Source organism: Heterodontus francisci, chromosome 47 (genome assembly GCF_036365525.1).
Source record: "Heterodontus francisci isolate sHetFra1 chromosome 47, sHetFra1.hap1, whole genome shotgun sequence".
Taxonomy (NCBI): Eukaryota; Metazoa; Chordata; class Chondrichthyes; order Heterodontiformes; family Heterodontidae; genus Heterodontus; species Heterodontus francisci.
Genome location: NC_090417.1, coordinates 3,873,194 through 3,900,140, shown reverse-complemented (window position 1 = coordinate 3,900,140; position 26,947 = coordinate 3,873,194). Strand labels below are relative to the sequence as shown.

The 26,947-nt window shown below is 44.2% G+C and overlaps 1 protein-coding gene across 1 annotated transcript in view; it reads left to right on the top strand.

Annotated features, from left to right (window-relative positions):
• Positions 1-26,947, top strand: part of LOC137357071 (ankyrin-1-like) — a 183,208-nt gene that overhangs the window by 56,111 nt on the left and 100,150 nt on the right. The window contains exons 4-13 of the mRNA XM_068023055.1: positions 8,411-8,509; positions 9,480-9,578; positions 16,495-16,593; positions 17,204-17,389; positions 21,301-21,399; positions 22,774-22,872; positions 23,786-23,884; positions 24,581-24,778; positions 25,575-25,673; positions 26,734-26,832. Of these exons, the coding sequence (XP_067879156.1) occupies positions 8,411-8,509; positions 9,480-9,578; positions 16,495-16,593; positions 17,204-17,389; positions 21,301-21,399; positions 22,774-22,872; positions 23,786-23,884; positions 24,581-24,778; positions 25,575-25,673; positions 26,734-26,832 (1,176 nt within the window). The remainder of the gene's footprint in view (positions 1-8,410; positions 8,510-9,479; positions 9,579-16,494; positions 16,594-17,203; positions 17,390-21,300; positions 21,400-22,773; positions 22,873-23,785; positions 23,885-24,580; positions 24,779-25,574; positions 25,674-26,733; positions 26,833-26,947) is intronic.

Genomic DNA, 26,947 nt, shown 5'->3' with positions numbered 1-26,947 from the left:
ATACCAGCAGAGAAAATGGACACTCCTCACTCAGAATCTGAACATTTCCAAACTGAGGCAAGTAAGGCAGCCAGGAAACTCTCAAATGGCATGAATTTTTCTTGGTACTTTATTGGAATTGGTAGAAGTGGCATCTTGTGTAAGGAAATATGATCGATTCGTCTAGAATCTCCATCAGGTTAGATGGTAAATTTTGGTCTGAATACCGAGGAATATCAGACTTGTGGGAAAGGTCCAACCTCATATGTCCTGTATTGATTAAGGTGGGATGCATGTGGTTAGACCTATCCCAGAGGTCATGTATTCTTGCATGTCAAGACCTTAATGTGCCATCTGACTCCATCCAGGATCTCCAGTATTGTACTACATACAAGTCAAAGTGTTTACAGAATGGAAAGGACCAGAACACACTTTAAAGGAGCACCCGTCTTCATGGAAAAGTGTAAGGAAATCCTCTATTGCTTGTTCAACACATAGAAGTCAAGTCATTTGAAGATAATATTGTCTTGGCAAAAAAGACGCTCAACAGTCAGGACTTTTATTTCCTATCCAGCTAGAAATGCAGTTTACCCAGAGCTTTCTCATGAAGACAGTGCCCCTTTAATCATGCAATATAATGATTCAACAATTGATTTCTCTTGGGCTGAATCAGCTCCCAAGTCTCCGTTGGGATTTTAGCATCACAATAAACTGAATTTGCGCATATTACTGTCAACATTTTCCCCCACTGAATCCCAGCTAGAAGTTTATGATGGAAGAAAATATTGGAATAATGTGACACACAAAATGCTGGAGTTTGGTGTTACAGAAAGATATGAGAAAACGGAGATTTCGAAATGACCCGTAGAGGTTGCTCCTGATGATGATGTACAATCTGTGCAGGAGATTTCAGCAGAACAATCCCTGATCGTTTGGAGCTTTGCTTGATTCTCTTTGAAGATTTATCTGCCATCACCACTGTCCAGCTCTGGCAGCTACAATCCAAAGGCATCAGTTTTACCTGAAATTGTTCATCCAGAGAAAAGACTTTGGATGAAGTCTCTGAATTTACAGTTGTAGCATTCTCGGCCTCAGTCAGCAAGTCCCACTCCAGAGACCTCAGCATGAAATCTCGGCTGACACTCCCAGTGCAGGGCTATTGGAGGTGCTCTCTTTCAGATGAGACGTTCAACTGAGGTCTGCCTTCTCAAGATGTAAAAGGTCCCATGGTACTATTTAGCAAAAGAGCAGAGGCATTTTCCCGTGTCCTGGCCAATATTTATTCCCCAAATTTATCGCAAAAACAGATTATCTGTTTATTATTACATCACTGTTTGTGGGATCTTGCTGTGTGTGAATTTGCTGCTGCATTTCCGACATTACAACAGAGAGTACACATCAACCATGCTTCATTAACTGTAAAGTGCTTTGTGATGTCCTGTGGTCAGGAAAGGACAGATGTAATTGCAAATTCTTTCTATCAATAGCCAACTGGTACGAATCAGCTTGATGAGCTGCATAGCTTTTTTTCTTACTCCATATTTTAACTGCAAATTTCTGTAATAAACTTTTCTGTCAAGTACCAGGGAATAACCATCTCCCCTTGACATTCAATGGCAACACCATCACTGAATCCCCCACCATCAACATCCTGGGCTTAATCATTGACCAGATATTTAACTGGCCCAACCATATAAATACCGTGGCTACAAGAGCAGGTCAGAGGCTGGGAATTCTGCTGTAACTCGCCTCCTGACTCCCCAAAGCCTATCCACCATCTATAAGGCACAAGTCAGGAGTGTGATGGAATATTCTACACTTGCCTGGATGGGTGCAGCTGTAAAAACACAAGAAGCTCGACACCAAAGCAGCCCACTTGACTGGCATCCCATCCACCACCTTCAACATTCACTCCCTCCACCACTGATGTACAATGGCAGCAGTGTATGCCATCTACAAGATGCACTGCAGTAACTCACCAAAGCTCCTTCGACAGCACCTTCCAAAACGCGACCTCTACCACCTAGTGTTTTATGTTTGGTTTGTCAGCTGCCACCTTAGTAATCTCACTGAGCTAGACTAGTCAAGTATACTAGTCTTCAGTACATTTTGGAGTTGTACCTTTCTTTATTTGAGGCAGAGTGAAACAGCATAACAAAAAGAAAGCGTTTGATTATAAATAACACTTGTCACATCCTGGAGATGTGCCATCATAGCAGTTCACCGCAAGTGAAGTACATTTGAAATGCTGTCACATCTCATTCTGTAGCCAAACATGGCAGTTCGTTTGCACACACCAATGGCCCGCAAACATCATGAAATAAATGGCCAGTTGATCTGTTTGTGCTGATGTTGGTTAAAAGACAGGTGCTAGCCAGAACAGGCAAGCTGCAGGCTATTTGGAAAATGTTCTATTGTGCTTGAATGATGCGGCAGACTTTCCCAGCGTCCATGACAAACATCCCTGAACTACCTTGGGCCACTCTCGAGCTGCAACCTCACTTCCCTTCCTTACTGTCTGGTGAGATTTCCTGAACCACCTTCATACTGAGAATTCCTGCACTTAGCATCCTTGGTGAATTGTGCTAACAGTCCCAGAAAAATAATTAACTGAAGGGGAAATCATCACTTTGTGGGTGATGGGTCAGGTTGTTTACTGGAGGTTTGATCACGAGACATTCAAAGGCGTAATGTCTGGCAATATGGTTGAACTTGCGTTGTAAAAGTTGAGTTCCCTGTGGTTGAGTATCTTTACTCGTGGTTTAGTACCAGCCAGCATTAGGCAAGATGTTCCAAGAACTAGGCAGCTACCTGTGAGCAGGGGAAGAAGGGAAACCAGGTTTGGTGAATGATTCCCAGAGGGAAAACCAGACGTAGAAGGAACTTGAATTCCACCAGTAACGAGTAGTAAGTCACTAAAATTGCCCTGATAACGAATGGTAAAGTACTGCAATAACTCACTGATAGTCCATACGTAGTTGGTAGTTTTCAGAGCAATACCCAATATCCTACCTGTAACCACTAGTATTCGTATAACCCACTGATGCTCACCCTGAAACTGTAGCTAGAAACCCCCTCCACTCGGTGTGGTCAGCCTCACCCATTCAGCCACTTGGAACAGGCCTGATCTCTCTCCTCGCCCTCTGCTTTGTACTCCAGTTCCGTGAGAAGGTAAGGACTCTGAACTGAGATCCTCAGTCAGAGCTGATTTGTTCATCAGTTGTCAAAACCAGCCGGCCTGAAAGACTGACCTGAACCAAACCAAGAGATCGTATGCTGGACTCAGTGCTTGGGACATTTGTGAACCACTCCAAGCTCAGACTTCAGAAAGGAGTGTCACACTCGTGTCAAGTGCAGCAATTGAAAATACAGAAGTTTAACTAAAGAGTTATAAAAATGGACTTTTCTGTTAAAAAGCAGACAATGTGCTGTCAACAAAATGGAGCACAAGACACATGACCCTCAGCACCTCTTGCACTCCAATCCACATCCATATCCACTAAGACTGAAAATCAATTAAGCCCCGTCTGCATGGAAATGCGACAGATAATCTCACCTGGATCTGAGCTATGGTCCAACACAAAGACACAAGACCTGTCTCAGACTTCTCATCTCCAAATAATCTCCATTACAAGAGAGTGTGAACCACCCTCGTCTCAGATGGGGGCCATCCTCAGCCCAGCTAGGACTGAAACCTGAAGTCACATGGGTGAAGCCAATCCTTGTAAAATTCACCTTTTAAAAAGCAATAGTTTGAGGAACAAAGGGGGAGTCTTTTCAGGACAGGACCGGAGACAACATGATCAGTCTGGTCTCTCCTCAGCCACACACTGCAACAAAAAGCCATCTTAAATTCCAGCAACACAGAGAGATCCTTTCCAGCCACCACAGTTGAACACTGCTGAGACAAATTGGAAGCTCAGCACAGCAGAGACAAGAGAGTGCATTTGCAACAATGACTTTTCTACCCGTGAGAATTGACCCAAGACATCAACACCATCTTCAACCGAAAGTTGACTGCCAGGAGACTGCAACAGCCCAATGAATACCAGACAACCAGCCAACAGGCCTGCAACTTTAAAATTCACCTTCTGAGGAGGATCCCACAGGTTATTCCTGAAAGTACAGACTTTTACAACCTGAACTCTGAACACTTCTTATCCTGTACCTTTCTTTCTATCTTCTCTTGAGAGTGCATGTGAGTGTGAATGCGTGCGTGAGTGGTGTTGCAACCATTTGTTCAAAATAGTTTTTTTTACCTACGCGGGAACCTGTCATCGGTCTGCTTATTTGAGAAAACACAAAGGGTTTAAATGTGAATAACAAAAACCCATTCTGCACTCAGGTGGGAGTTGAACAGTGTGGGCCACCCAGTCACCTCACCACATGGCTTTAATGGGAAAGTTTTCATAGAATTATTGAAATGAGAGTGCAGGAGGAGGCCAGCGAGCCCATCCCCCACCCCCGCTGGTAGTGGGCCTCTGCCCTATAACACTCAGCCCACCCCAAAGATCATTCTTAGCTCCTCCTTTTTCAAATGTATATCCCATTCCCTTTAAAATGAAGTTTTAGTCTCTACCTCATCTGGTGAAGTATTGCTCCGATTAATAGCCCTCTGTTAAGAACTTTCTCTCTTCGTTTCCTAAAATTTCCACCAATGAGAATTCTTTGTTTACATTCGCTAGTTCCCCATTGACCCACCAGTGGAAATAGGTTTCCCCTACTTTCCCACAATCAAGTCCCCGGGTTTCAATGGCCCCTTTATTTACTGACTGCTGCTGCTCTCTCAGTGCCAAAGGGAACTATATGTTAACAAAGGGAAGAGATAAAGTTTGCATCTAACTATTTGTTTAATTGGGTTGTTGTTGCTTTTTTAAGCATCTCCAGGGCAGATTGATTGAAAAAAGGAATGGCTGGTGCTGAGTGACAGGCCACTCATTCAGTCTCATGGTCCAACTGGCACTGTAAACTCCCTGGCCATCTCTCTGACATATTGTAATGTTCCAAGTATTCATGTCAATCATTGCTTTATGATGCGGGCAGTCAGCTCTTATAGAGTGATGACAAAGCCTGTTGGGTCCTCTGGTGGGAGTGTTCAGCACGTCTGTACGCAGCAGCCCTTGAGCAGGATGATGTACGAGGTGATTTATGGAAGAGGCCAAGGGTTGGAGGTACTTTTCCCTGGATCTGTGACATTGTTATAAAGCATTTTTGCTCAGATTTCTAAATCTTCTGTGCAAGTATCTTTTGTGCAGATGACGATTGAGTTCCTCCAGGTCACATGAGCTTAAGACTTGAAGTACTGTGGAATTAGACATTGGACTTCTAAGAGAATCTGGATGGGTGAAGTTACATTGTACAGGATCATGCAGTGAGAGTGCTCACTGAGTCGTGTACAGCAATCTTCATAACTGAGTTGTACCACTTTGTGGAGGTGCCAAGAGCTGTTCCATGGCAAAATAAGTGAGAAAAGAGACAGTATCTGTTTCTCTTGTGCACTTCCTATAGTCAACCTACAAATGGTACAGCGGAGGCCTGACAATATCTATCTGCTGTCTCTTTCTCTCTCTCTCTCTAGTGCTGTCACTTCTGGATCCAAAGGTTGCGAGTTCAAGCCCTACTCCAAGACTTGAACACATAACCTCGGCTGACATTGAAAATCTCATGTGCTGTTTGTGGGATCTTGCTATCTGCATTTGCCTGCATAACAGCAGTGATCGCTTGGGTGTCCTGAGGATGTGTTAAGGTGCATTTTCTTGCTTAGTCTCAGTTTACAGCTTCAAGAAAATTGGATCACTAGACAAGCAATGTTATCAGGTTAGTTTCTACTAACTCACCAAGTTTCTCTCTCCCTTTTCTGAAGGGGCTGACACATTGCAGGGACAAGATTAACCATGTTATTTTGAAAATAATCATGTGGCTGTTGACTGTGAATGCTGACAGCCGGGGGTATGGCATCTGAGTCCAATCCAATCCTTAGCCACCCATGCATTTTCGGGAGTGGGAGTGCCCAATGATTTTCCTCTTTGCTGGCCTAACATCACTTGAGGCCAAGTGTTAGTGTGTCAGTGAAGGGTGCAGAGTTGGTGCTGAGTGTCAGAATGAATGTGAGAAAAGCCTCATTTCCAGAACAAGCATGTTGAGTGACTGTAAAAGAGAAATTTGAGCTCTTTTTTTTAATGGGGAAGGAAAGGAGACAGCTAACATGGCAATGGGTGATTTTAAAAAGGATCAACTAATTCTTCATTGGAGAAGCTGATTGGCAATCCAGAACAAGCTGCATAGTTTAAAGCATAAGCATTATCATAACAGCATATTAAATTAAGCATGAAGAAAGTTATTTCCCTGTCTCCTCTTCTCCATCACTCTCCTCTCACTCTTCCTTTCTCTCCTCTCTTTCTTTCTTTTGCCATTCTCTCTGCCTCCTTTCTCCCTCTCCCTTATATCTCCTGTTGACCTTCTCCCCTTCCTAATTTGTGAAGTCTGCTTGCTGTCTATTGGGAAGAGAGTTATCTATGAGGGTTAGGTTTTGTTTGACTCAGGAGAGCAGAGAGCAGGTCTGAGTGCTCTTGTCATCCTGTTAGGTTTGATTGTTATACAGCTCCAAAAACAGGAGCAATACATTTCAATGGCCACAATGACCAGCACAAGGGTGATTGGGACACTAAAATAACCAACATAAAGAACAGGACAAATGCAACCCAGTCAAGTACAAGCCTCTCAGCCTCCTCTCAATCATCAGTAAAGTGATGGAAGGAGTCATCTGTAGGGCCATCAGTCACTTACTCACCAATAACATCCTTACTGATGCTTGATTCAAGTTGTGCCAGAGCGATTGGCCTCCAGACCTCATTGCAGCCTAGATCCAGAAATAGATCCAAGAGTAGAATGCCAGAGGAGAGGTGTGAGGAACTGTCCTTAACATCAAGGCAGCATTCGACTAACTATGGCACCAAGGTGCCCTCATAAAACTGAAATCAGTGGCTCACAAAAAGAAAATCTTCCAGTGGCCATATCTGATGCAAATAAAGATGGTTGTGATTGTTGGCAATCAGTCTCGGCAGACCCAGGCGTTTCTCTGGGAAACCTTTCTGGCTTAACCGTCTTCAGCTGCTTCATCATAACGTCAGAAGGAGTTGTCTGCTGACTATTTCTCAGTTTTCAACTCCATTCGCAACTCCTCTGATGACAAAGAATCCGATGTGAGCCTACACGAAGGCCTGGATTACATCTAGACTTGGGTTCACAAGTAGCCGGTAACTTTTCAACCAAATAAGTTCCAGGCAATGGCTTTCTAACATAAGAGGGCCCAGCAACATTCCCCGATATTCAATGACATCACCATCATCTATTCTCACACCTCAAATATCCTACAATTCACCATTGACCAGAGGCAACACTGGACTAGCCACATTAACGGTAGGTATAGAACAGAGGTTGGGTAATCTGCAATGAGTGACTCACCTCTTAACCCCTCAAACCCTCCCCACCATCAAAAAGGCTCAAGTCAGAAATCAGATGGAATACTTAAACAAGAGGAGCATGAGATGAATTTCTGGAGATAGAAGCAATTTGGCGATATGGTGGCTTCAACACTTAATCGATCAAAAAAGATGGACTTGTTGACATCTAGAATTTTAGGAGGTGAAATTGGTATCAAACTCGATCCTAGTACACAAGAGCAGTCATAACCAATGGAGGTGAATGGAGAAAAGATAGTGTTGTGAAGGAAGATGGTGTCACACTATATACTGTATCTTTCAAGGTAAGTTGGATCCAGTTAACCAATTGGGTCTTGATTGGCCAGTTCCCATTTTATAGGATGGTTGTCATAGTTTCAGGCAATCAGAAGACATCAGAAACATCAGATAAAAGCAACGATGCTGTTCAAGGCGATTGTTGCCATCTTATTATTTGTTCAGAGGTTTTGTTTGCCTAACATGTCTTCCTCATCAGCCACGCTACTTTAGGGCTTTTGTGTCTCCTGCTTTCCCGCTTACAGACTAAGAAGCCAGCCAGCACTGTTTCTGCAAAGAACTCATTCAGGCACGCTCTCCAACAATAGAAACTATAGCTGGAATTTAATGAAAAAGATCATAAAGGCTTTAGGGTCAAGTTTATTCAAAATAGTGTCACCTTGAAATGGTAGCAGTCTCTGTGTTGTTGTTATCTTGACTGTTGGCCTACATGTCCTGTTGACAGGCAAAAGACTTGTATGCAATATTGTTGAGCAGGAATAGTTTCCTGCAGACAGATGTTATCCTTTGGTTGCAATCTTTGATTCTCACCTCACTGTGTTCTCTTCCACCATTAGGGAGGTTTCTTCCAGTGCCTTCACTGAGATTAGCTTCGTTTTCTTTGTGCTCCCAACGGTTCCAACTGTGTACTTTAGTCAAATTCTAAACTTGTCTTTATGCTTGATAATTCACAGAATGGGCTTAATGGCCTCCATCTGGCTTCTAAGGAAGGACACGTCAAGGTGGTGTCAGAGCTGCTGCACAATGGCATCGCTCTGGAGACGGTGACAAAGGTGAGAAATAATGTTAAGGAAGAAAACTATATGTGCAGCACTGAGTGGAAACAGTATTGCTTAAAAGGACCAACACTACTCAGCAAATGTAATGCAGGAAATAGAGCACACTGTTATTCTTGCAATGTGTTTTGTGCAGCATTGTGATGGGAGCATGTTCTGGTCAGTCTCACTCTGCAGTATGTACAGTGCGGCATTGACACTAGTTCATTGTGCAAAGTGCAAGGACACAACGGAAAGATTTACAGTGCAGTCACTGCTATTACTGCAGTGTGTATCGTGCTTAGGACTGCTGTCCAGGTGTGTACAGGGCACTAGTGCTGACTGAATAGTGCTGTGACGCAACAATTCAACTGAATCTACTATAGATACGCAGAGCAATGATATGAAGATGCATTCAGTGTAGTGAGGCAAAATGGCTACAGGACATCAGGTGCCATACAACCAAAGAGATGGCCTCTTTCTGGATCCATTTTAAGATCAAACAATAAAATGAAGAATTAATACCTTCAGCATATTTGTTTTTTTTGCAAGTTTTCTCTTGTGAAGCCCTTGACTGTTGCCAGATTATGTTGCAGACAGTGCAATGGTGAGACACATCAAAGCCCAACTCAAGCCTGTGAGGCTTGACCTGACCTCCATATACATGCACTTTGCAGCAGAAGAGACTGGACTGGAGAGGAAACCTCTGACTTATTATTTTTCCTTCTCTCTAGCCCATGTTGAACTGTTACATCTTTGAGCACCCCATTTTCTGCTCAATCAAGATCGGCTAACTTGGTCCGGCGTGCAAGGGCAATCCAGTGCTGATTCAGTGATGCACCAGGTGCTGCCTTACCCACAACAGATCACTGCAGAACTGATAGCCATTTCTCTCCTCTGAAAGATTTGTTTTAGTTGGTCTCGTTCTTCCACAATGAAATCTTTGTCTGTTACATGAAAAATTGTTTGTGAAACTTTTGCTTTCCAGAAAGGGAACACAGCCCTGCACATTGCAGCTCTCGCTGGACAGGAACAGGTGGTGAAGGAATTGGTCAACTATGGAGCAAACATCAACGCACAATCCCAGGTAAGAAGCAACTGGCTGAAAAGATGCTGCCAAAGCCCCAGGACGACATGTGCTCTCTCTCTCTCTCGCACGCGCACGTGCGCGTCCAATGCTTTTACAACTGTCGTCACTCAGATTGGGGACAAGGCAACTTTTAGCACTTCGCCCAATATCTCATTGACAAATCAGCTGAGATAGAAAACCAAACCATTTCATCCCAGTCCACCACTCTGGTAAATGAGGAAAACACAGATACAGGACCTGGTACATTTAATTGTGAACTCCTCAATGAAATTGATGCCTTGTGTACCTTTGCTTTGTTTATAATGTAAACTCTGCAGTTGATGGGAAGATTTCCTGTGCTTTAAGTTGGATCAAAGCATTAAATCAGATGCTGAAGGCTGAAATCTTGAAAGTCATTGAAGACTGAAACCCATAGTTTCTTAGTACATATAAGTATATTAACATTACATTGACAGAAATAGGCCATTCAGCCCCACAAGTCTTTGTTGGCATCGACCCTCTGTGGAGCAAATAGTTCAAATCACCCTGATTGTTCATCTATCTAATTAATCTAATCTTCAATGTTGACATCATCTCTGCCTTAACTATTAACCCTGGAAATGAATTCCACATCTTCACAACTCTGTGTTAAGGTGTTTTTCCAACCCTCTGTTCTGAATATCTTCCTTTTAATCTTTTGTCTATGGCTCCTCATCCATGACCCCACAGCTATGAGAAAGTCTGCTTCTCTGAGTCCTGTCCCATCTTTTCATTATTTTAAACACTTCTGTCGTATCACCCGACATTGTTCCAACAAAAAGGGAGCCTATTTTTCAGGCTGTATTTGTATCTTCCCACAGCAGGCAGCATCCCAGTGAACCTGTTGTACTGTCTGTAGAGCCTCAATATTCTTTCTACAGTACAGAGGCCAACACTGCACACATCACTGTAGCCCAAGTCTTCGCATGATCTTTTATATTACGTACCTCTTGTGATAAAAGTTGAAATTCTTTTTGTTAACAGTCTTGTGAACCCGAGGTGCTGCGTTTTAATACTTTTATAGCTGTAGCCCAAATCTCTCTGCTCCTTCCATTCGCAGTATACTTGCTGCTGTTAATTTATTTATCAAAATACATTGTTTCACACCTATTGGTATCGAATTCCATCTGCCACTACAATGACTATTCCTGGCTCCCATATTATCCATGAGAGATGATATTCTTTTAGTTTAGGGGATTATTATTTTTTATATCATTATTATTGTATTATTAAGTGGAAAAACATACATTGGATTGTTTGTGTTCGTAGGGCAATATCTAGCAGAAGTATTGATCCAAACTTGGCTTCTCAGCTGATATAGGAAATCCATTAAATTCAGTCAATAGTCAGTTCCTGTGTTCTGTCAGTCTATAAACAACTTATTCATCGTTTAATAGAAATAGAATGAGAAGAAAGGAACAAGTAATGGTGGTGTTACTGGAAAGCTGAACCTGTCAAAGCTAAAGGTTCTGCCATGTGGAATTTTGTGTCCACAGTTAATCCCAGAACTTGTCTGTGAGGGTGTATTGTTTCCAGGCTACGTATCTTTAACCACTGAAATTGGTGTGAATCCAGCTCCCAGATGATCTTCAGTGAGTGGGGTAGATTGGGATTTTCTTTGTGTATATCGACAAGGAGCTAGCCCCAGTACTTAGACCATCGACAAGGAGCTAGCCCCAGTACTTAGACCACCGACAAGGAGCTAGTCACAGTACTTAGACCATCGACAAGGAGCTGGCCCCAGTACTTAGACCATTGACAAGGAGCTGGCCCCAGTACTTAGACCATCGACAAGGAGCTAGTCACAGTACTTAGACCATCGACAAGGAGCTGGCCCCAGTACTTAGACCATCGACAAGGAGCTGGCCCCAGTACTTAGACCATCAACAAGGAGCTGGCCCCAGTACTTAGACCATCGACAAGGAGCTAGCCCCAGTACTTAGACCATCGACAAGGAGCTAGCCCCAGTACTTAGACCATCGACAAGGAGCTAGCCCCAGTACTTAGACCATCGACAAGGAGCTAGTCACAGTACTTAGACCATTGACAAGGAACTGGCCCCAGTACTTAGACCATCGACAAGGAGCTAGTCACAGTACTTAGACCATCGACAAGGAGCTGGCCCCAGTACTTAGACCATCGACAAGGAGCTAGTCACAGTACTTAGACCATCGACAAGGAGCTAGCCCCAGTACTTAGACGATCGACAAGGAGCTGGCCCCAGCACTTAGACCATCGACAAGGAGCTAGTCACAGTACTTAGACCATCGACAAGGAGCTAGTCACAGCACTTAGACCATCGACAAGGAGCTGGCCCCAGTACTTAGACCATCGACAAGCAATCACCTTCAGTCACGGATTAGGTCCAGAGTAACGCTCCCACTACATTATCCCATCAAGCACTTTCAGAATTAGTGCACAAGGATTAAATACAACAACAAAAATAACTTGCATTTATATAACATAGTAAAATGTCCCAAGGCACTTAACAAGCTGTATGAGTAAATATTTTTAACACTGAGCCACATAAGGAGATATCAGGACAGATGGCCAAAAACTTGGTTTTGAAGGTAGATTTTAAGAAACATCTTAAAAGAGGTGAGAGAGTTCAAAAGGTGGGAGGGAATTTCAGAGTTTAAGGCCCAGGGAGCTGAAAGCATTACTGCCAATAATGGAGTAATTAAAATGAGGAATGTGCAAAGTGCCAGAATTGGAGGAGCACAGAGATTTCAAAGGCTTGTAGGATTGAAGGAGAGGTACAGAAATGAGGAGGGACATTTGAAAACAAGGATGAGGATTTCAAAATTGAGACATTGTTGGACCAGTTGCCAGTTTAAGTCAGCAAACATTAGGTTGATGGGTGAAGAAGATTTGGTGCGGGTTAAACAGTTGAATTTTGGATGAGCGGAGGTTTATGTAAGGTGGAAGGTGAGAGGCCAGCTATGAGAGCGTTGGAATAGTCAAGTCTAGAGGTAAGAAAAGCATGGATGAGGGTTTCAGCAGCAGATGAGCTGAAGAGAGGGAGCCAGTAGCAATATCAGCTAATGTGGGCCAGGAAGGGAAGCTGAGTGGTCAATAGTTTGGTAGTAATAGGTTCAAGGGAGCAGGAGGTGTATGTCATGGACGAGGTAAGCTTGGAGAGAGAAAGGCAGGAGATGGGATCATAACTAGAGAAAGACATGTATTCAGGGCCAGGGCGGCAGGCAACATTAGAGGAAGTCTGACCAAGTGGGCTAGGGAAAGAGAGGGAAGCAGCTGAACAGATGGTTTCAGTCTTGATGACAAAATATATCCATGAGCTCCTCACACTTGTTTTTGGACGCAAGGGTAGAGGAGGGTGGTTTAATAAGACTGTTTGTGGTGAAGTAGAGAAGCCATCCCTACTGGATGATCTTTAAATAATGAGCAGTTTTAACAATGGTAAGCAGGACCAGATAATACTTTGTGGTCCAGCCTGATTTAGCAGTGAGTGGTTAAACTCGTTGTTTGCCATAGATGTTCAAATCTGCATCCCTTGGGATTTACGGAAGCTGAGATGGAGGGTATACCGACGGAATGAGTAGGGTGAGAGAGAGTAATGTTTTTGATGGTGACAAGGGCATCAAAGGTGCAGGACAGGTGATTTTCCAGCTCCATAGCTCCAGAAATGTCATGGTGAATGCAGGACCAAAGGCTAGATGGTTGGAAATTTGAAAATGCAGTCATTCGTGGCTTGACAATTTTTGTTTCCCCCATGTGAGGATGCAGAAGGAAGTGGGGTTGGGAACGGGATGTGGGTGCAATGCAATAGAAAAAAATGATCAGAGATTGTCCTGTAACCACTTGAAATGATGAGATTGAAGGCGTGGCTCTGAATACTCTGGATTAGAGTGTTTATGTGGAGGGAGAGATTCAGGGAGAAAAGAAGGGCAGTAAACTCAGGAGAATGGGCAAGAAAAGTTGAGATGGAGTTTGGAGTCATTGAGGGTTCGCTTGGTACAAAGGCTGAGAGGAAAATAGAGGAGATATCTCCATGAGAAACATGGTGTGATACTTGGGTGGGTGGTACAGAACAAGGGTTTTAAATGAGAGGTGGAACAAGGTGAGAAGTTACCAGAGGAGTAGAGAGACAGACCAAGGTGTGATTTACAGCTGAGAGTTCTACCAGAGTTTGAGTCGAGCAAGTGGTGGAAGGGAGAACCAGATAGGGAAGCTCCATGCATGATAAAGCTTGTTCTGCACTGTCCCTTCGAATACTCCCAATACTAATACACGACTTATTAGGTACAGGGTAAAGGACTAAAACAAATGAAACATTTTGTACTGTCCAATCTAATAGCCCAAGGCCATAATCTGCACAATTGAGGGACAAGATCATTGCTTCATCAGGCATTCCCAGGGCAGGTGTAATTTTCCAGCATGGTGTGGAACCAGGCAAAATGGGGAAAGGTTTGAGAAATAACTTGGGAGCAAAGGAAAGATGTTTTAAATATTTATTGGCTTAAGAGCACAGGGACATGCTATCATATCCATCATGACAGCAGGATCTCACTTCGTATTGTGAGCATGGTTCTACTGAATTAGATGTCCAGTTTTATCTTGTACTCAAGGCATTGGGTTTGAAAAATTCCGAAAACTACTGTAAAATATGAGTCATGTGTACTTCACAGCATCAGTTAAAAGGTGCAAGTTAAAGCAGAAAAATCTCTTACTGTCCAGGATCTCTTGGCCAGGGCATGTGCCTGACACAGTACAGAGGAGGCAATTTAGCCCCTCAAGCCTGTTCTGCCATTTCATGAGTAGACATCAGGCAGTCGGCTCATATTGGGCACAGCCAGTCCAAACCGACATGCAATATGAGGGCTGCCAGTATGTAGGAGCTGCTGAATTTGACTTTTTTTTTCCTTGCCAAGTTTCTCCCCTTCCTTTGCCTGCTCTGCTGGCATTGAACCTTTTCTGAGGTATGGGTTCAGCAAGCACTGATGGGTCTGGTCCTTGACCACTACGCTTCACCCAATCCTCATCTCGTGTCCACGTGTGCACTTTCTAGTTGGATCGTGATCAGGAGTATGAGCATTGGGCCACCTTATACCTAGCCCCTCCCCAGTCGAAGGGTACTGAGGCCAACTGGTGTTCTTCCCCAACTGCTGTCCAGGAATGGGGTCAGAAGTGACAAACTAAGGAAATTAGCTGTGTTTACCTTGTTCTATTGCTCTTCCTGTAAACAGGAAAATGGGTGAAATGATGGCTGTAACCAACTGCTCAGGAAGTATTGGGTGAAATTCAGTCCAATTCACACTGGAAATGCATCTTATCTGATCCAGAAAGAAAGCAGAATGTTTTGCAGTATCAGAACACTGTGACTGAGAGAGTCATAATGCTAGCAATAACTAGTTAACTTTCCCATTGTTCCAAATACTCTGCTCCCTGTCTATTGGAGCGTGCCTCCTTATGACGGACCCTGATGGATTGCTCTGCAGTGTTAATGCGTTCCTGAAGTGCTTTGTTCCTGAAATGCTCTGCTTTAGTTCTGCAGTGCCAGCAAGAATTTCTGGCTGTAAGCTTAACTTCCCTGCGTGCAAACAGCAGCACCTCAGGCTCTCAAAACAAAATAAAAATCAAAGATTCTCCTCCTCTTCCACTCCCACACCCAAGCTATTTGCAAATGATATCATTTGAGTCTGATTGTGCAGACTTGATTTTCTGATCTTGAGCATGCCCAATGCCAGTCTGGGACTACTGCAGTTATTGCCCAAGCAGAAATTTACATGATGACATCACTAATCCTCCGTACCCTCGCAATCTCTCTCACACCTTACCTCAAGTGAAATTCTACTTTCAATGGAGAATTGGGGAATGTCTGCATTCTTCAGGGACTGATCATTGCTGAGGGAATGAACTTTGAAATGTATGATTTCTGAGAATGAGATTTAGGTGGCGCACGCACAGTCCATTATCGAAAGATTCAGGTGTTCTCCAGCTCTCATAAAAGTAAGAATTACATCTCTCCAGTGTTGTGGCCTTTACGCCCTCTGGTTTTTCTCTGTAGCGTCCACCTATATATAGCCCAGAAGTATCCTCAGTGCACTGGTTATTAACTTCCTCTAATGCTGCCACCTGGCTGTTCCCTGTACATAATTTGGTATCAACTCCTTTACATGCAGTGTACATAATGTGTAAAAGGGGACAGTTCACTCGCAACAGATGATGTAAAATCCATTTATTCACATGTTGTGTAAAATGAGCACATTCTATACCCACCTTTTATAAATTGAGGGTCCTACCAAATTCAAGGCTGTGGAAAAATGCCTCATGGACTGTGAAATCTTGGGTCCTCCGTGAAATTGGCCATTTTGTGAAATTTGTGCATTTTATTGACTGACACAAGGCTCACCTTGCTGATTACTGGGCATGTTGTGAATATTGTGTTTTTGTGATTTACACAAGGCTCACCTCACTGCTTGGCAGATGAGGCAGGGCTTCTGGTGCAGTTTTGAGAGAAGCAGTCTCAAGTATTCACAGACAAGTGAGAATGTCAGAATGAGCAAGTCAATGAATTTGGAAGCCAGTGAGTCAACAATGTGACCTGTTTCAAGTCAGCTTTTTACAACAGTTTTTGAGTATACAGTGCATGCCATTTGAAACCAGAAACCTCCATTATCGTTTTTTGTTTTAAATAAATTTTCATGGTTTGCTGCAACTCTGGAATTTGTGATTCTTAAAATGCTGTGACCATGAAATTTGTAAATTTGACCATGATTTTGGTGGGGCCCAAGTTATAATGGAACTGAGTTAGTGAAAAGAACAGGTGATTAATCTGACAATTGCAATATACAAGCTCTCCGTTTGTGCCTGTTGAATGATGTCGAGGTTCATTAAGATCTGATCATTTTCTACATTGATTGTGTCCACACAGAAAGGATTCACTCCGCTTTACATGGCCGCTCAGGAGAACCACCTGGAAGTTGTTAAATTTTTGCTTGAAAATGGTGCCAACCAAAATGTTGCAACAGAGGTGAGTCCTGAGGCTTCCCCCACACATGGTCCTTTATTCCACAAGCTCTCTACTGACTGCCAATATCTTCTTGAAGGTCAGCTTGGCTGTATGCTTTATCTGTGAGTGAGGACGTGATGGATTTAAGCACTACTCCAGGACTTGAGCAGATAGTGGGAGAATACCACATCACTAGATGTGCCATTTGTCACTTCTCTGGAGATGGTTACTCTGCTAATCTAAATCCATACTGTTTATTGATTACCTCTTGGGGAACAGATCCTCCATATTATATATATATATATATATATATATATAGTGAATCACAAATACACTTTTCATAAATGGTTTTAACATTTCATTACAGATAGCACAGAGAGACTGGTCCCCCATGGGATCATTCATCTCACAATTGTAATGTAGGATATTTGTCCATCAATATGATAGCAGTAGGAAAGTGATTATTGTCCAAAGGTATTGACCAAGATAAAATGCAGCCAATCATCATTACCCGATAGCATTCTTTGTGATGTACCATATATCCTACTGTTTCTGAATTCTACTCTAAAAGCCCTTTGTACAACCAGCTATACACACACACACACACCTAACAGTTTGTTTTTTGCACCAGGATGGGTTCACACCATTGGCCGTTGCACTACAACAGGGACATGAGAATGTCGTGGCGGCGCTGATAAATTATGGGACTAAAGGGAAAGTATGTCTCCCTGCCTTGCACATTGCGGCTCGGAATGATGATACCCGGACTGCAGCAGTACTCCTACAGAATGACCCCAACCCTGACGTACTCTCAAAGGTAAATATAGAGGTGCCGAAGGAGAGTAAGAGTGTTCGATATTAGGAGGTAGTTTCCCAGAGAGTCATTGACCTTTGGAATAATTTGCAGGCACGTTCAGTGAGTGTGGATTCAATACAAGCGCACTGGATGGATTCCTGAGACTGGCAAGAAGGTCTATACATAAATGTACGGGTTATGGAGCTTGTTACCCAATCACTGTGGTCTCCCAAAGCTTGCTTGATTGTCTTCAGGGATTGAAAAGGATTTTCCTAAATTGAATAAAATTAATATATCTGATGAAAAAAATTCTCATCCCTGTTTTCAAATCCTTCCATCACCTCACCTCTCCATTTCTCTGTAAACTCTTCCAGACCTACAACTCTGAATCACTGCATAGAATATTATGGCACAAAAGGAGGACACTCAGTCCATCAAGTCTGCAGTAGCTCTTTGGAAGAGTAACCCAGTTAGTCACACTCCTCTTCCTCTTCCCCGTATCCCTGCATTTTTTCTCTTTCCTGTATTTATCCAGTTCCCTTTTGAAGGCTATGATTGAATCACCCTCTCATGCTTTCCAAATCCTAACCACTGTGTAAAAAAGGTTTTCCTCATGTCACCTCTGGTCCTTCTGCCAATCACCTTGAATCTGTGCCCTCTGGTTATTGACCCTTCAGCCATTAAAAACAGATTCTCTCTATCTGAGCCCTCATCATTTTCAAGCCCTCTATCAAATCTCTCTTAGCCTTCCCTACTATAGGGAGAAAAAGCTCAGCTTAACTCTAATCCCTCATCTCTGGAACCATTCTCATAAATCTCCTGTACCTGCTCCAAAGCCATCACATGTTTTAAACTCCCCAGCATCCTAACCTTAGCCACTACTTAACTCTAATGCCCCCAATCCAGCACCTCCCACTCCTCAACCCCATGCTCTCCACCCCAGCTCCCCAACTAGCTCTACCCCAGCAACCCCTCCAACCTCCTTTAAGACACTGCTTAAAACTTAACTGTGACCAAGCAAGTGTCCTAATATCACCTCATGGTGTTTTTTTGTATAATTATAATGAAAACAGAAAATGCTGGAAGTACTCAGCAGGTCAGGCAACATCTGTGGAGAGAGAAGCAGAGTTGCCGTTTCAGATCTGTGACATTTCATCACTCCTGTGAAGTGCATTGGGTTGTTTTACTATGTGACAGGTGTTGAGATTGTGAAAGCATTCCATGATTCTAATTTTGGTTTATGATTTTGTTCCAACTTGAGATGGTGAGAAATCCCCCACAGCCTTTGTAGCCAGCACCTCCCCCCCCCTCCCCGCCCCCCCTCACTTCTGTCACCCTCCAATGCTGAAGCACCCACTGGATGGTTCACACATCATTCAGATACTACAGAAAGAATCCCAATAAGACAGCCAGTTAAAAGGAGCAGATGTGTGAGATTATTTGATAAATACTTTACTCTCAGAGAGAGCCAGTTCTCTTAATTCATTGGACACGTGCCATTGCTTGCACTGGTCAGAGCTGCAAACCAACACACCTGGGAGTGAGCCACTCAACTGGTCTCTCAAAGGGTTGTACATGTGAGTGAGGTCGAGAGTGAATCTGCAGATTTCTTTCAGTGATCTGTAGGATAGAGATTGGTTGAGAAGTCCGAACAGGCCAGTGATGTGAGTGGCAACTGTGACTTGTTCTGATCAGTCATCAGTTTCCTCTTCCTGTGTCGTTTATTCTCAGATTTTGGTTCTATGTTTCTTTTCCTTTTAGTTTCATGCATTCCCATGTTTGAGCGAATCATATTGCAAAGCTCCTCTGCAGAATCTCCCCAGCACCTCAACCCCATCCCAGATACAATTGTTCCAGCACTGGACTCTCCTGTGCCTACATCATCCATACTTGCCATGAGATGGCCAGAACTGGGGCTGATTAGTGCTCACATCAATCAGGAGGGAAAGTGACTTATTAGTTTCCTTTCTTTATTTCAAGTGATTGGATGTAGGGAATAAAGAATTGCTGGTATCATGATGAATTGTTATATTTGATTGATAAAGTTCATTCTGAATGAAAGTGTAATTGTTTATGCACACGGTGGGCAGGTTACATAGATGATTCTGTGTTGGTACAATGGAGAGAATTTGTGCTTGGCACCAAGCATTGCTGCTGCCTGCCATAGATTCCATCTTTTAATCCGATGTCTTTTTGGTTTGGCATTGTCCGTTTGGCTCAGTTGGTTGCACTTGGAGTCAGCGGCTCGTGGGTTCAGGCCACACTCCGAGTCTTGAGCACAGAGTCGAAGCTGACACCTGTGGAATGCTGAGGAGGTCCTGCATGTCGAAATTTCTGATGTTAATTCGATGTTCATTCAAATAAATGTGAAAGATTTAAAGGACCACGCAAAGAGCCAGGGACTTCTGGTGTCCCAGCCAACGTTTCCCCCCCTCCCCCACTGCCTCAACTAACGCCACCAAAAACGGATTGCTATCCATTTGCTGTTGTGGGATCTTGCTTTGTGCACATTGGCTGCTATATACCTAACGGTCAGTTGTATTTCAAAAGCAGTTGATTGGCAATGAAGCACTTTGAGACATCTTGACGACATAACAAAGTGCTGTATAAATGTTGGTCTTTGTCCCTTTCTGTGACTATTTCAAGGCTGTATATATAATGCAGGAGAGTTTCTGCTTTGGACACAAACAGCAATCTGTGATAGTCTGTGATTCTGTAAGTGCTGGCAAATGGGATTAGGTAGACAGGTCAGGTATTTTTATGCATCGGTGCAGACTTGATGGGCCGAAGGGCTTCTTCTGCACTGTATTCTTCTGTGATTCTGTAAGCAATCCATTGCTTAGTAAGTTAGTGTTCAAGCTGCCACTCAAGCTCATTTTCATATTGCCAAACACAAAACCTTCCATAAACCAGCACAATCGGGCAGCATTTTGGAACATAATTGTTATTTTTCCCTTGCATTGGAAAATATCCCTTGGCATAGTTAAGACTGATGACTTGGTGCAGTTTTATTAACGCAGCTGAAAATCACCAACAAAAAGAGCATTTTTACTGTGTCTAATCCACCACCTGTGAATAACCCCATTTTAAATAACTGAAAGACTGTACAGACCATTAATTAATTTGGTGTACAATCATCAGTTTATTGGTAAATTAAATATTTTTTAATATTTAAAAACTTTTGAAAAGTGCTACTGAGAGCACTTGTGCTGAGTAATGCCTTAATTTTAACCAGCCCCTTTAAAGGGCCACAAACAGGTGCAATTAGTGGAAATTCATGCTGATTAATTGGTTGGGGCCGGGCCATGTTTATTAAACCAGTGCAAATGAAAGCAGAAGCTCGATTTGTGCTGAATATAACTTGCACTTGAAGTCCCTCGATCTTTTGTGCTGATGTGGCTGATTTTGGGCAAATTGTGCTGGAGAAACCAGCAATCTCGCGGAAGCTCTACCCCAGTGTATTGTGGTGCTTTTGACTCACAAGCTCGCAAGCTGGATGAATTGGCTTCATAAGCTTGTGTATCAAGGAGGAGAGGGTGGAACTGATTGTGTTGGGAACGAATGCTTGTTTCTGATGGGCTGTTAATGGCAGTCAGTCGGTCACTTCAAAGGATTGATGAAATTGATTCTGTTCTAAAGAGAAAAGCTTTCCTCGTTCCTGTATTCTTTGTGGTTTGTCTGGGCCATCAGCATCCCACAGGATGCACACTGAGTCCATATAATTGTTTCCATGATGCCAGTTCTACACTCCAGAAAGAAAAAATTGCATTCTTTAAAGGATCAGTAAGGTTAATGGGACCATTATATCTAATTGAATAGAGAGCTGTGCTGCATTGCTTTACTCAGGCAGACATCAATAGCTAACTGTGGAGTGTCTCTCTGCTTTAACATTCTCACAAGGTGCTGAGCCCTGCTCATTCTTCTCATTTCAGACTGGTTTCACTCCACTCCACATCGCAGCGCACTACCAGAACCTGAATGTAGCTCACATGTTGCTGACTCGAGGGGCCAATGTCAACTTTACACCCAAGGTAGGTGCAAGTGAGAGTTGCAAACAGTTTGTGGGGAATTTCTCCCCTTCCCTCTCCCTGGCAACTGCCACTGGGTCGCAGGCCTCCTAAACCCAGGCATGCACTCGGTGATCTCTGCCAGCCTTTTCTTGGTTCCCGTTGCAAGGAGGAATGAACTAGCCTAGCAGGTTGATGATGGCTTTCCCTCACTGCCTCTTGCTGGCCTGCTCATGATGCTTCCATTCAGCAGTGTAACTGAGATCAGTAACTGAGCAATGGAGGACTGATTCTCTGCTTTTTCATTCCAGGGCATTGCCCTTCACTAAACAGTATCACTGCAATGCTCTCTTTGGTTCTTGTGACATCTCAGGTAAGATCAGGGCCAATGTCTGAACTGTGTAATGTTGATGGAGGTCTGAACTACCGTCTGCATGGTGACATGAGGCTGGCAATCCTGATTCTAAAGATTCTGTCCAAGCATTGCACCCAGTCTTTATTTTGACTAGTTCTTGTGTGGAAGCGATTGTGGGAGTGAGCTTGATCAGGCAGGAGGAAGGCAATCAGGAGAGAGACATGATAAGAGAGGAGGGGAAAGCAATCGGAGGGGGCAGGGGTGGGGAGTGATCATGGGAAGTGGGTGACCAGAAGGGAGGGGGATCAGCAGGAGAGGAGTACGATTGTAGCTGAGGTGTTCAAGAGGGAGGGAGGGGTGGTCCTTCGGGAAAGAGGGCTGCGATTGGTAGGAGGCAGAGTGGATTTACGTTCACAAGTATTTTTCAAAAAACTCAACTCATTGGTTCCTCCCAGCGGTCCCTTTTAAGCACCACAGTTTCCACCCCATGTGAGTCACGTTTTCTTAAACACAGCTGGGCCTCCTGCCATAATCTTGGATATATAAAGGGTGTAAATACCTGTTCCAGATGAAGGAATTGGATGCCTTATTTACATCTTTCCAATATGATGGGCAGGACATTTCTGGCAGGGAATGTAAGCACACCGTCCACCAGATTAGACGCTTTGGCACCCGTTCTATGCCTGTGATATGGGCATGGCTTCAAATTCTTGGCCTCATAAGAAGGGAAACCAGGGCTTGTTCAAATTGAGAATTAGCAATGGACTGTGAGGTTGGACTTGCTGGTGGAACTGGTCAGTCTGTCAGTAACAAAGGGAACAGGTTTGTAAATTAAGAGACAGGGGTCCCGGGGTGGTAAAGCGTGGATATCGGCCCGTGATTCCTGTCACAATGGTCTTGATCTTAATGGATTTAGCAGTGATGGCACCAAATGCCACATTGTTCATTCGTTGAGTGACTCAACATGAGTGAAAGACAGTGAGGTTTTGAATGTGACACACCATTTTGTTGAGTTTCTTATTCTGTCTGTTTACTGCGTTCAGAATGGAATCACTGCATTGCATATCGCCTCCAGAAGAGGGAATATCAATATGGTCAGGTTCCTGTTGGATCGGGAAGCCCAGATCGATGCACGGACAAAGGTGAGTGCATCCGGAGATTGTGGGTGCTCCTGACAGTGTGAGACCAAACCTGCTCTTCAACTGCAAACATGATCAGTGTCAGCACGAAGGTTCCTTCTGATTGATCCACAAACAGAATCATCAGGTCCCACACCTCAAAAACATACAATTTATTAGAGTGCAATTTCAGTTGTGCATCATTAATTATACAAAAAAATTAACAAGAATTTTGTCCCAACTTTGTAAATATTTAAGTTGTGCACTTCAAAAAAAAAAATCAAGTAAAATTTTTCAAATACTCTAAGATTCAAAATCCTACAATACGAAAATATAAAAGGGGACAATATTAACTTGTATTGACTGGCGTCCTCCGTCCCTGGTTTCTGTGATCCTTGGAAATAGTCGGAGTGTGTGCTGTGCAAACTCCGATCGTTCCCATGGACGATGAAGGAGAGGAGGCCCAGCCAAGGTAAGTTTGGTATTATTTTTCTGGTCTTCCTGGGCTGCACAAAAATAGAAGGGTGGGAGTAGTCTCATTTGGAGCAGCAAGACTGACAGAGACCAGTTGGGCTGAATTGTGAGCTGTGTTAGCTGTAATTGGCACTAACTACTCTTGCTGTGAAAGCCACAATCATCTGCACACTTGGCTTTCTACCATATGGAATGTATCAATAAATCCAGCGAATGTATCTAGATGCTCATTTGTAACGCCACAGATTGTGCACTTGATGTGAATGAAATTGTGGAGGCAGCGTGTGTGCCTTGCCAGTGCATTCCCTGAACGTTCGAGGTTCATCTTTCTTGATCACTTGGTCAGAAAGTGTTGACCATTGAGAAAGCAGATCCTTCTTTCTGTGCGCGATGGAAGTTCTCTCTCTCTGTTAACTGAACCCTTTGCTGCCGAGATTGACAGTTATGTGCATTCTTTGTTCAGGATGAATTGACACCACTTCACTGTGCTGCCAGAAACGGCCATGTCCGAATTGCGGAGATCCTGCTTGATCGCAATGCCCCAATTATGGCAAAAACCAAGGTAGGTGGAGGGCACGGGTGAGAGTGACATGGTGGGTTAAATAGGAGCTTCTCCACTATCTCATTCTTGGCTATAACTTCAATGCATGCTTGGGACCAAGTAACACCATATCCAAAACAGCAAAATTAGTTCTCACTTCCCACACCATGCCATGGTAAACTATTTCCTCAAGATCCCAGTTCCATTTACCATTCCATACCTGGACTGAGAATCTGCCCCGGTGCCTGTACCTGGGCCGAGAGTCCGCCCCGGTGCCTGTACCTGGGCCGAGAGTCCGCCCCGGTGCCTGTACCTGGGCCGAGAGTCCGCCCCGGTGCCTGTACCTGGGCCGAGAGTCCGCCCCGGTGCCTGTACCTGGGCCGAGAGTCCGCCCCGGTGCCTGTACCTGGGCCGAGAGTCCGCCCCGGTGCCTGTACCTGGGCCGAGAGTCCGCCCCGGTGCCTGTACCTGGGCCGAGAGTCCGCCCCGGTGCCTGTACCTGGGCCGAGAGTCCGCCCCGGTGCCTGTACCTGGGCCGAGAGTCCGCCCCGGTGCCTGTACCTGGACCGAGACTCCACCCCGGTGCCTGTACCTGGGCCGAGAATCCACCCCGGCGCCCATACCGTTTTCTAACCAGACTGAGAAACAGCTGCTAGTCCTATCTCTGTCTTAGATGAGCTCTATTCTTTGCTCTTTTTCTCTTTCTTTCCACTCTAGAATGGTCTCTCTCCCATCCATATGGCAGCACAGGGCGACCACCTGGACTGTGTCCGACTCCTGCTCCAGTACAAAGCCGAAATCGACGATGTCACGCTTGATAATCTGACCCCGCTCCATGTGGCTGCTCATTGCGGGCATCACAAAGTTGCCAGGGTCCTTCTGGACAAAGGGGCAAAGGCCAGCGCCAGGGCTTTGGTTAGTCTCGGAGAAATGCTGAATGTGTCTCTGAAATAAGTTGAGGATTCTGCCTTATTTTGCTAAATTTCAAGGGGATAAATCTAGCAAAGATATGGAGAAGAATACATCACTTAGAATTGTCTCCGCCCCTCTACCCCTCTCTTCTTTAAGATGCTCCTTCACACTGACCTCTTTGACCAAGCTTTAGCTCAACTATCCTCATGTCTCTTTGTAAATGTGAAGTGCCTTGCGATGTTTTACTACGTAAATCCAAGTTGTTGTTGCTGATCAATGAAATTCCTGGGCTGCATGCTCACACTTTCCCAGCCTGCTGCTCACATTCCGTTCCCAACCCCTGACCCCGGCGAATGCCAGGTTCCAGAATCACCCCTAGTAACAGAGTGACAGGATGTGTCTTGAACGTACTCCGTGTTTGGGGGGGTGAAACTTAATTATTTTGGACCGTGTTTAGTTGTTCATTTTTAGTTTCATATTCCCGCTCTCTTTTTTTTCAAGATATATTATTAAACCCCTGAAACAGCAGCTTCATATAATTTGCCAGCAGGCAGGATGCCAGCTGTGAGGAGCTCAGTCAGGAGTGTGACAACACTCTGGGTGTCTCGCCTTTCCTCCAAGGCAAAGGTGCCTGAGCCAGTGGTCCAGTTGTAATCTGGACTTCCTCTGTGGTACAGCCCATTGTTACTGACCTTCCCTTGCCCCATGAGATGAGATCAGCCAATGATGAGTTCTTCCAGGTAGCTTGGATAGTTGAGTCTGCTCGTTTGAACATATCGTGTCGCTCTCTGTTCCCTAGAATGGGTTCACTCCATTACATATTGCCTGTAAGAAGAATCACGTCAAGGTGATGGATCTGCTGTTGAAACATGGAGCCTCACTGGAGGCTGTCACTGAGGTAAGAGAACGGTGGCATTAAGTGAATAATTCACTTTAATAATCAGTTAATAAACTGTAATCAAGGTAGTGAGCATTTTCAACTGTTGCTGTTTCGAGTGATGGAGAAACTCGAACATTCCTCCTCCAATAAAGGCAGACAGTACCTCCTCTTTATGATTAGTGATCTGAATAACAGAACCCTAGGAACACTCAGCTGTTAAATGTGAAATCCATCGTGGATCACTGATGATGGATAGCAATGTTTTAAGTAAGGAACTACATAGTCTCTCCCCCCAGCGACCCCTTTCTCTGTGTATCCGTGTCAACACACTCTCAGTGAGGTCCCAGCATTACCTGACTGTGGACAAGCTCTCCTGAGTACTGCCCTGAAAAGCATGGAGAGGAGAAGGAGGTACCACACAAGGCCCTCCATAATGTTATATCCTGTAGAAAAGAATGTTCACTGAGTACTGCATTGAGTTTCAATGGGGTAATTGACCCAAATGTTCCTGCTGCAGCAGCAGAAGCAAGTGACTTCTGAACATCTTCGGTATCTGAACTGTAGCCCTGCTTTGAACCTGCCTTATGTGCTCCATATGCTGGGCGAGGAGACTGTCACCCTGCTCCTTCTCTTTACTGTCAGCTGACCTGTTTTACAGTCTTGACAGTACCTCACGGAGTAGAAAGGGAAGCTGAACCTGATTGTCCATTTTTAGTTGGAGAGCGATCGTCTCTCTGCACTGTGTCATGACCCTTTCAAAAAGGTCATAACTGAGCTGAGGTGGCAGTGGTTGAAGGGGAAGGTTCACCACCACCTTCTCAGAGCATCGTGGGTTGGGCAGTAAATGCTGACCTTGCCAGTGATGCCCGCGTCCCAAGAATTAATTTTCGAAAGTGTGGCCCTGACAGCGCTTGAATCACTGGCAACAAAAGCCCTCACAGCCTGAAATGTCAGACTGAATGATTGCAAGTATGAAATAGAAATGTCCTGTAGCTGACAAATTCCCTTGGAGTCTGTCTGACTGCTCTCTTGTGATTTTGAAATGTAATCCACCTCCCTCTGTCTGCTTGCTTTCCAGTCAGGGCTGACACCACTACATGTTGCCGCCTTCATGGGAAACCTCAATATAGTCACCAAGTTACTGCAGCACGGAGCCTCCCCTAACGTATCCAACGTGGTGAGTGAGTGATTGTACTGAGAGTGTGCTTGTGCCCAAGGCCTGACTCTTATGGTTGTCAGCTCAGCTGTAATGTCTTCCTGGAGGTTTGATCACATTGAGCAACTGCCCCTAC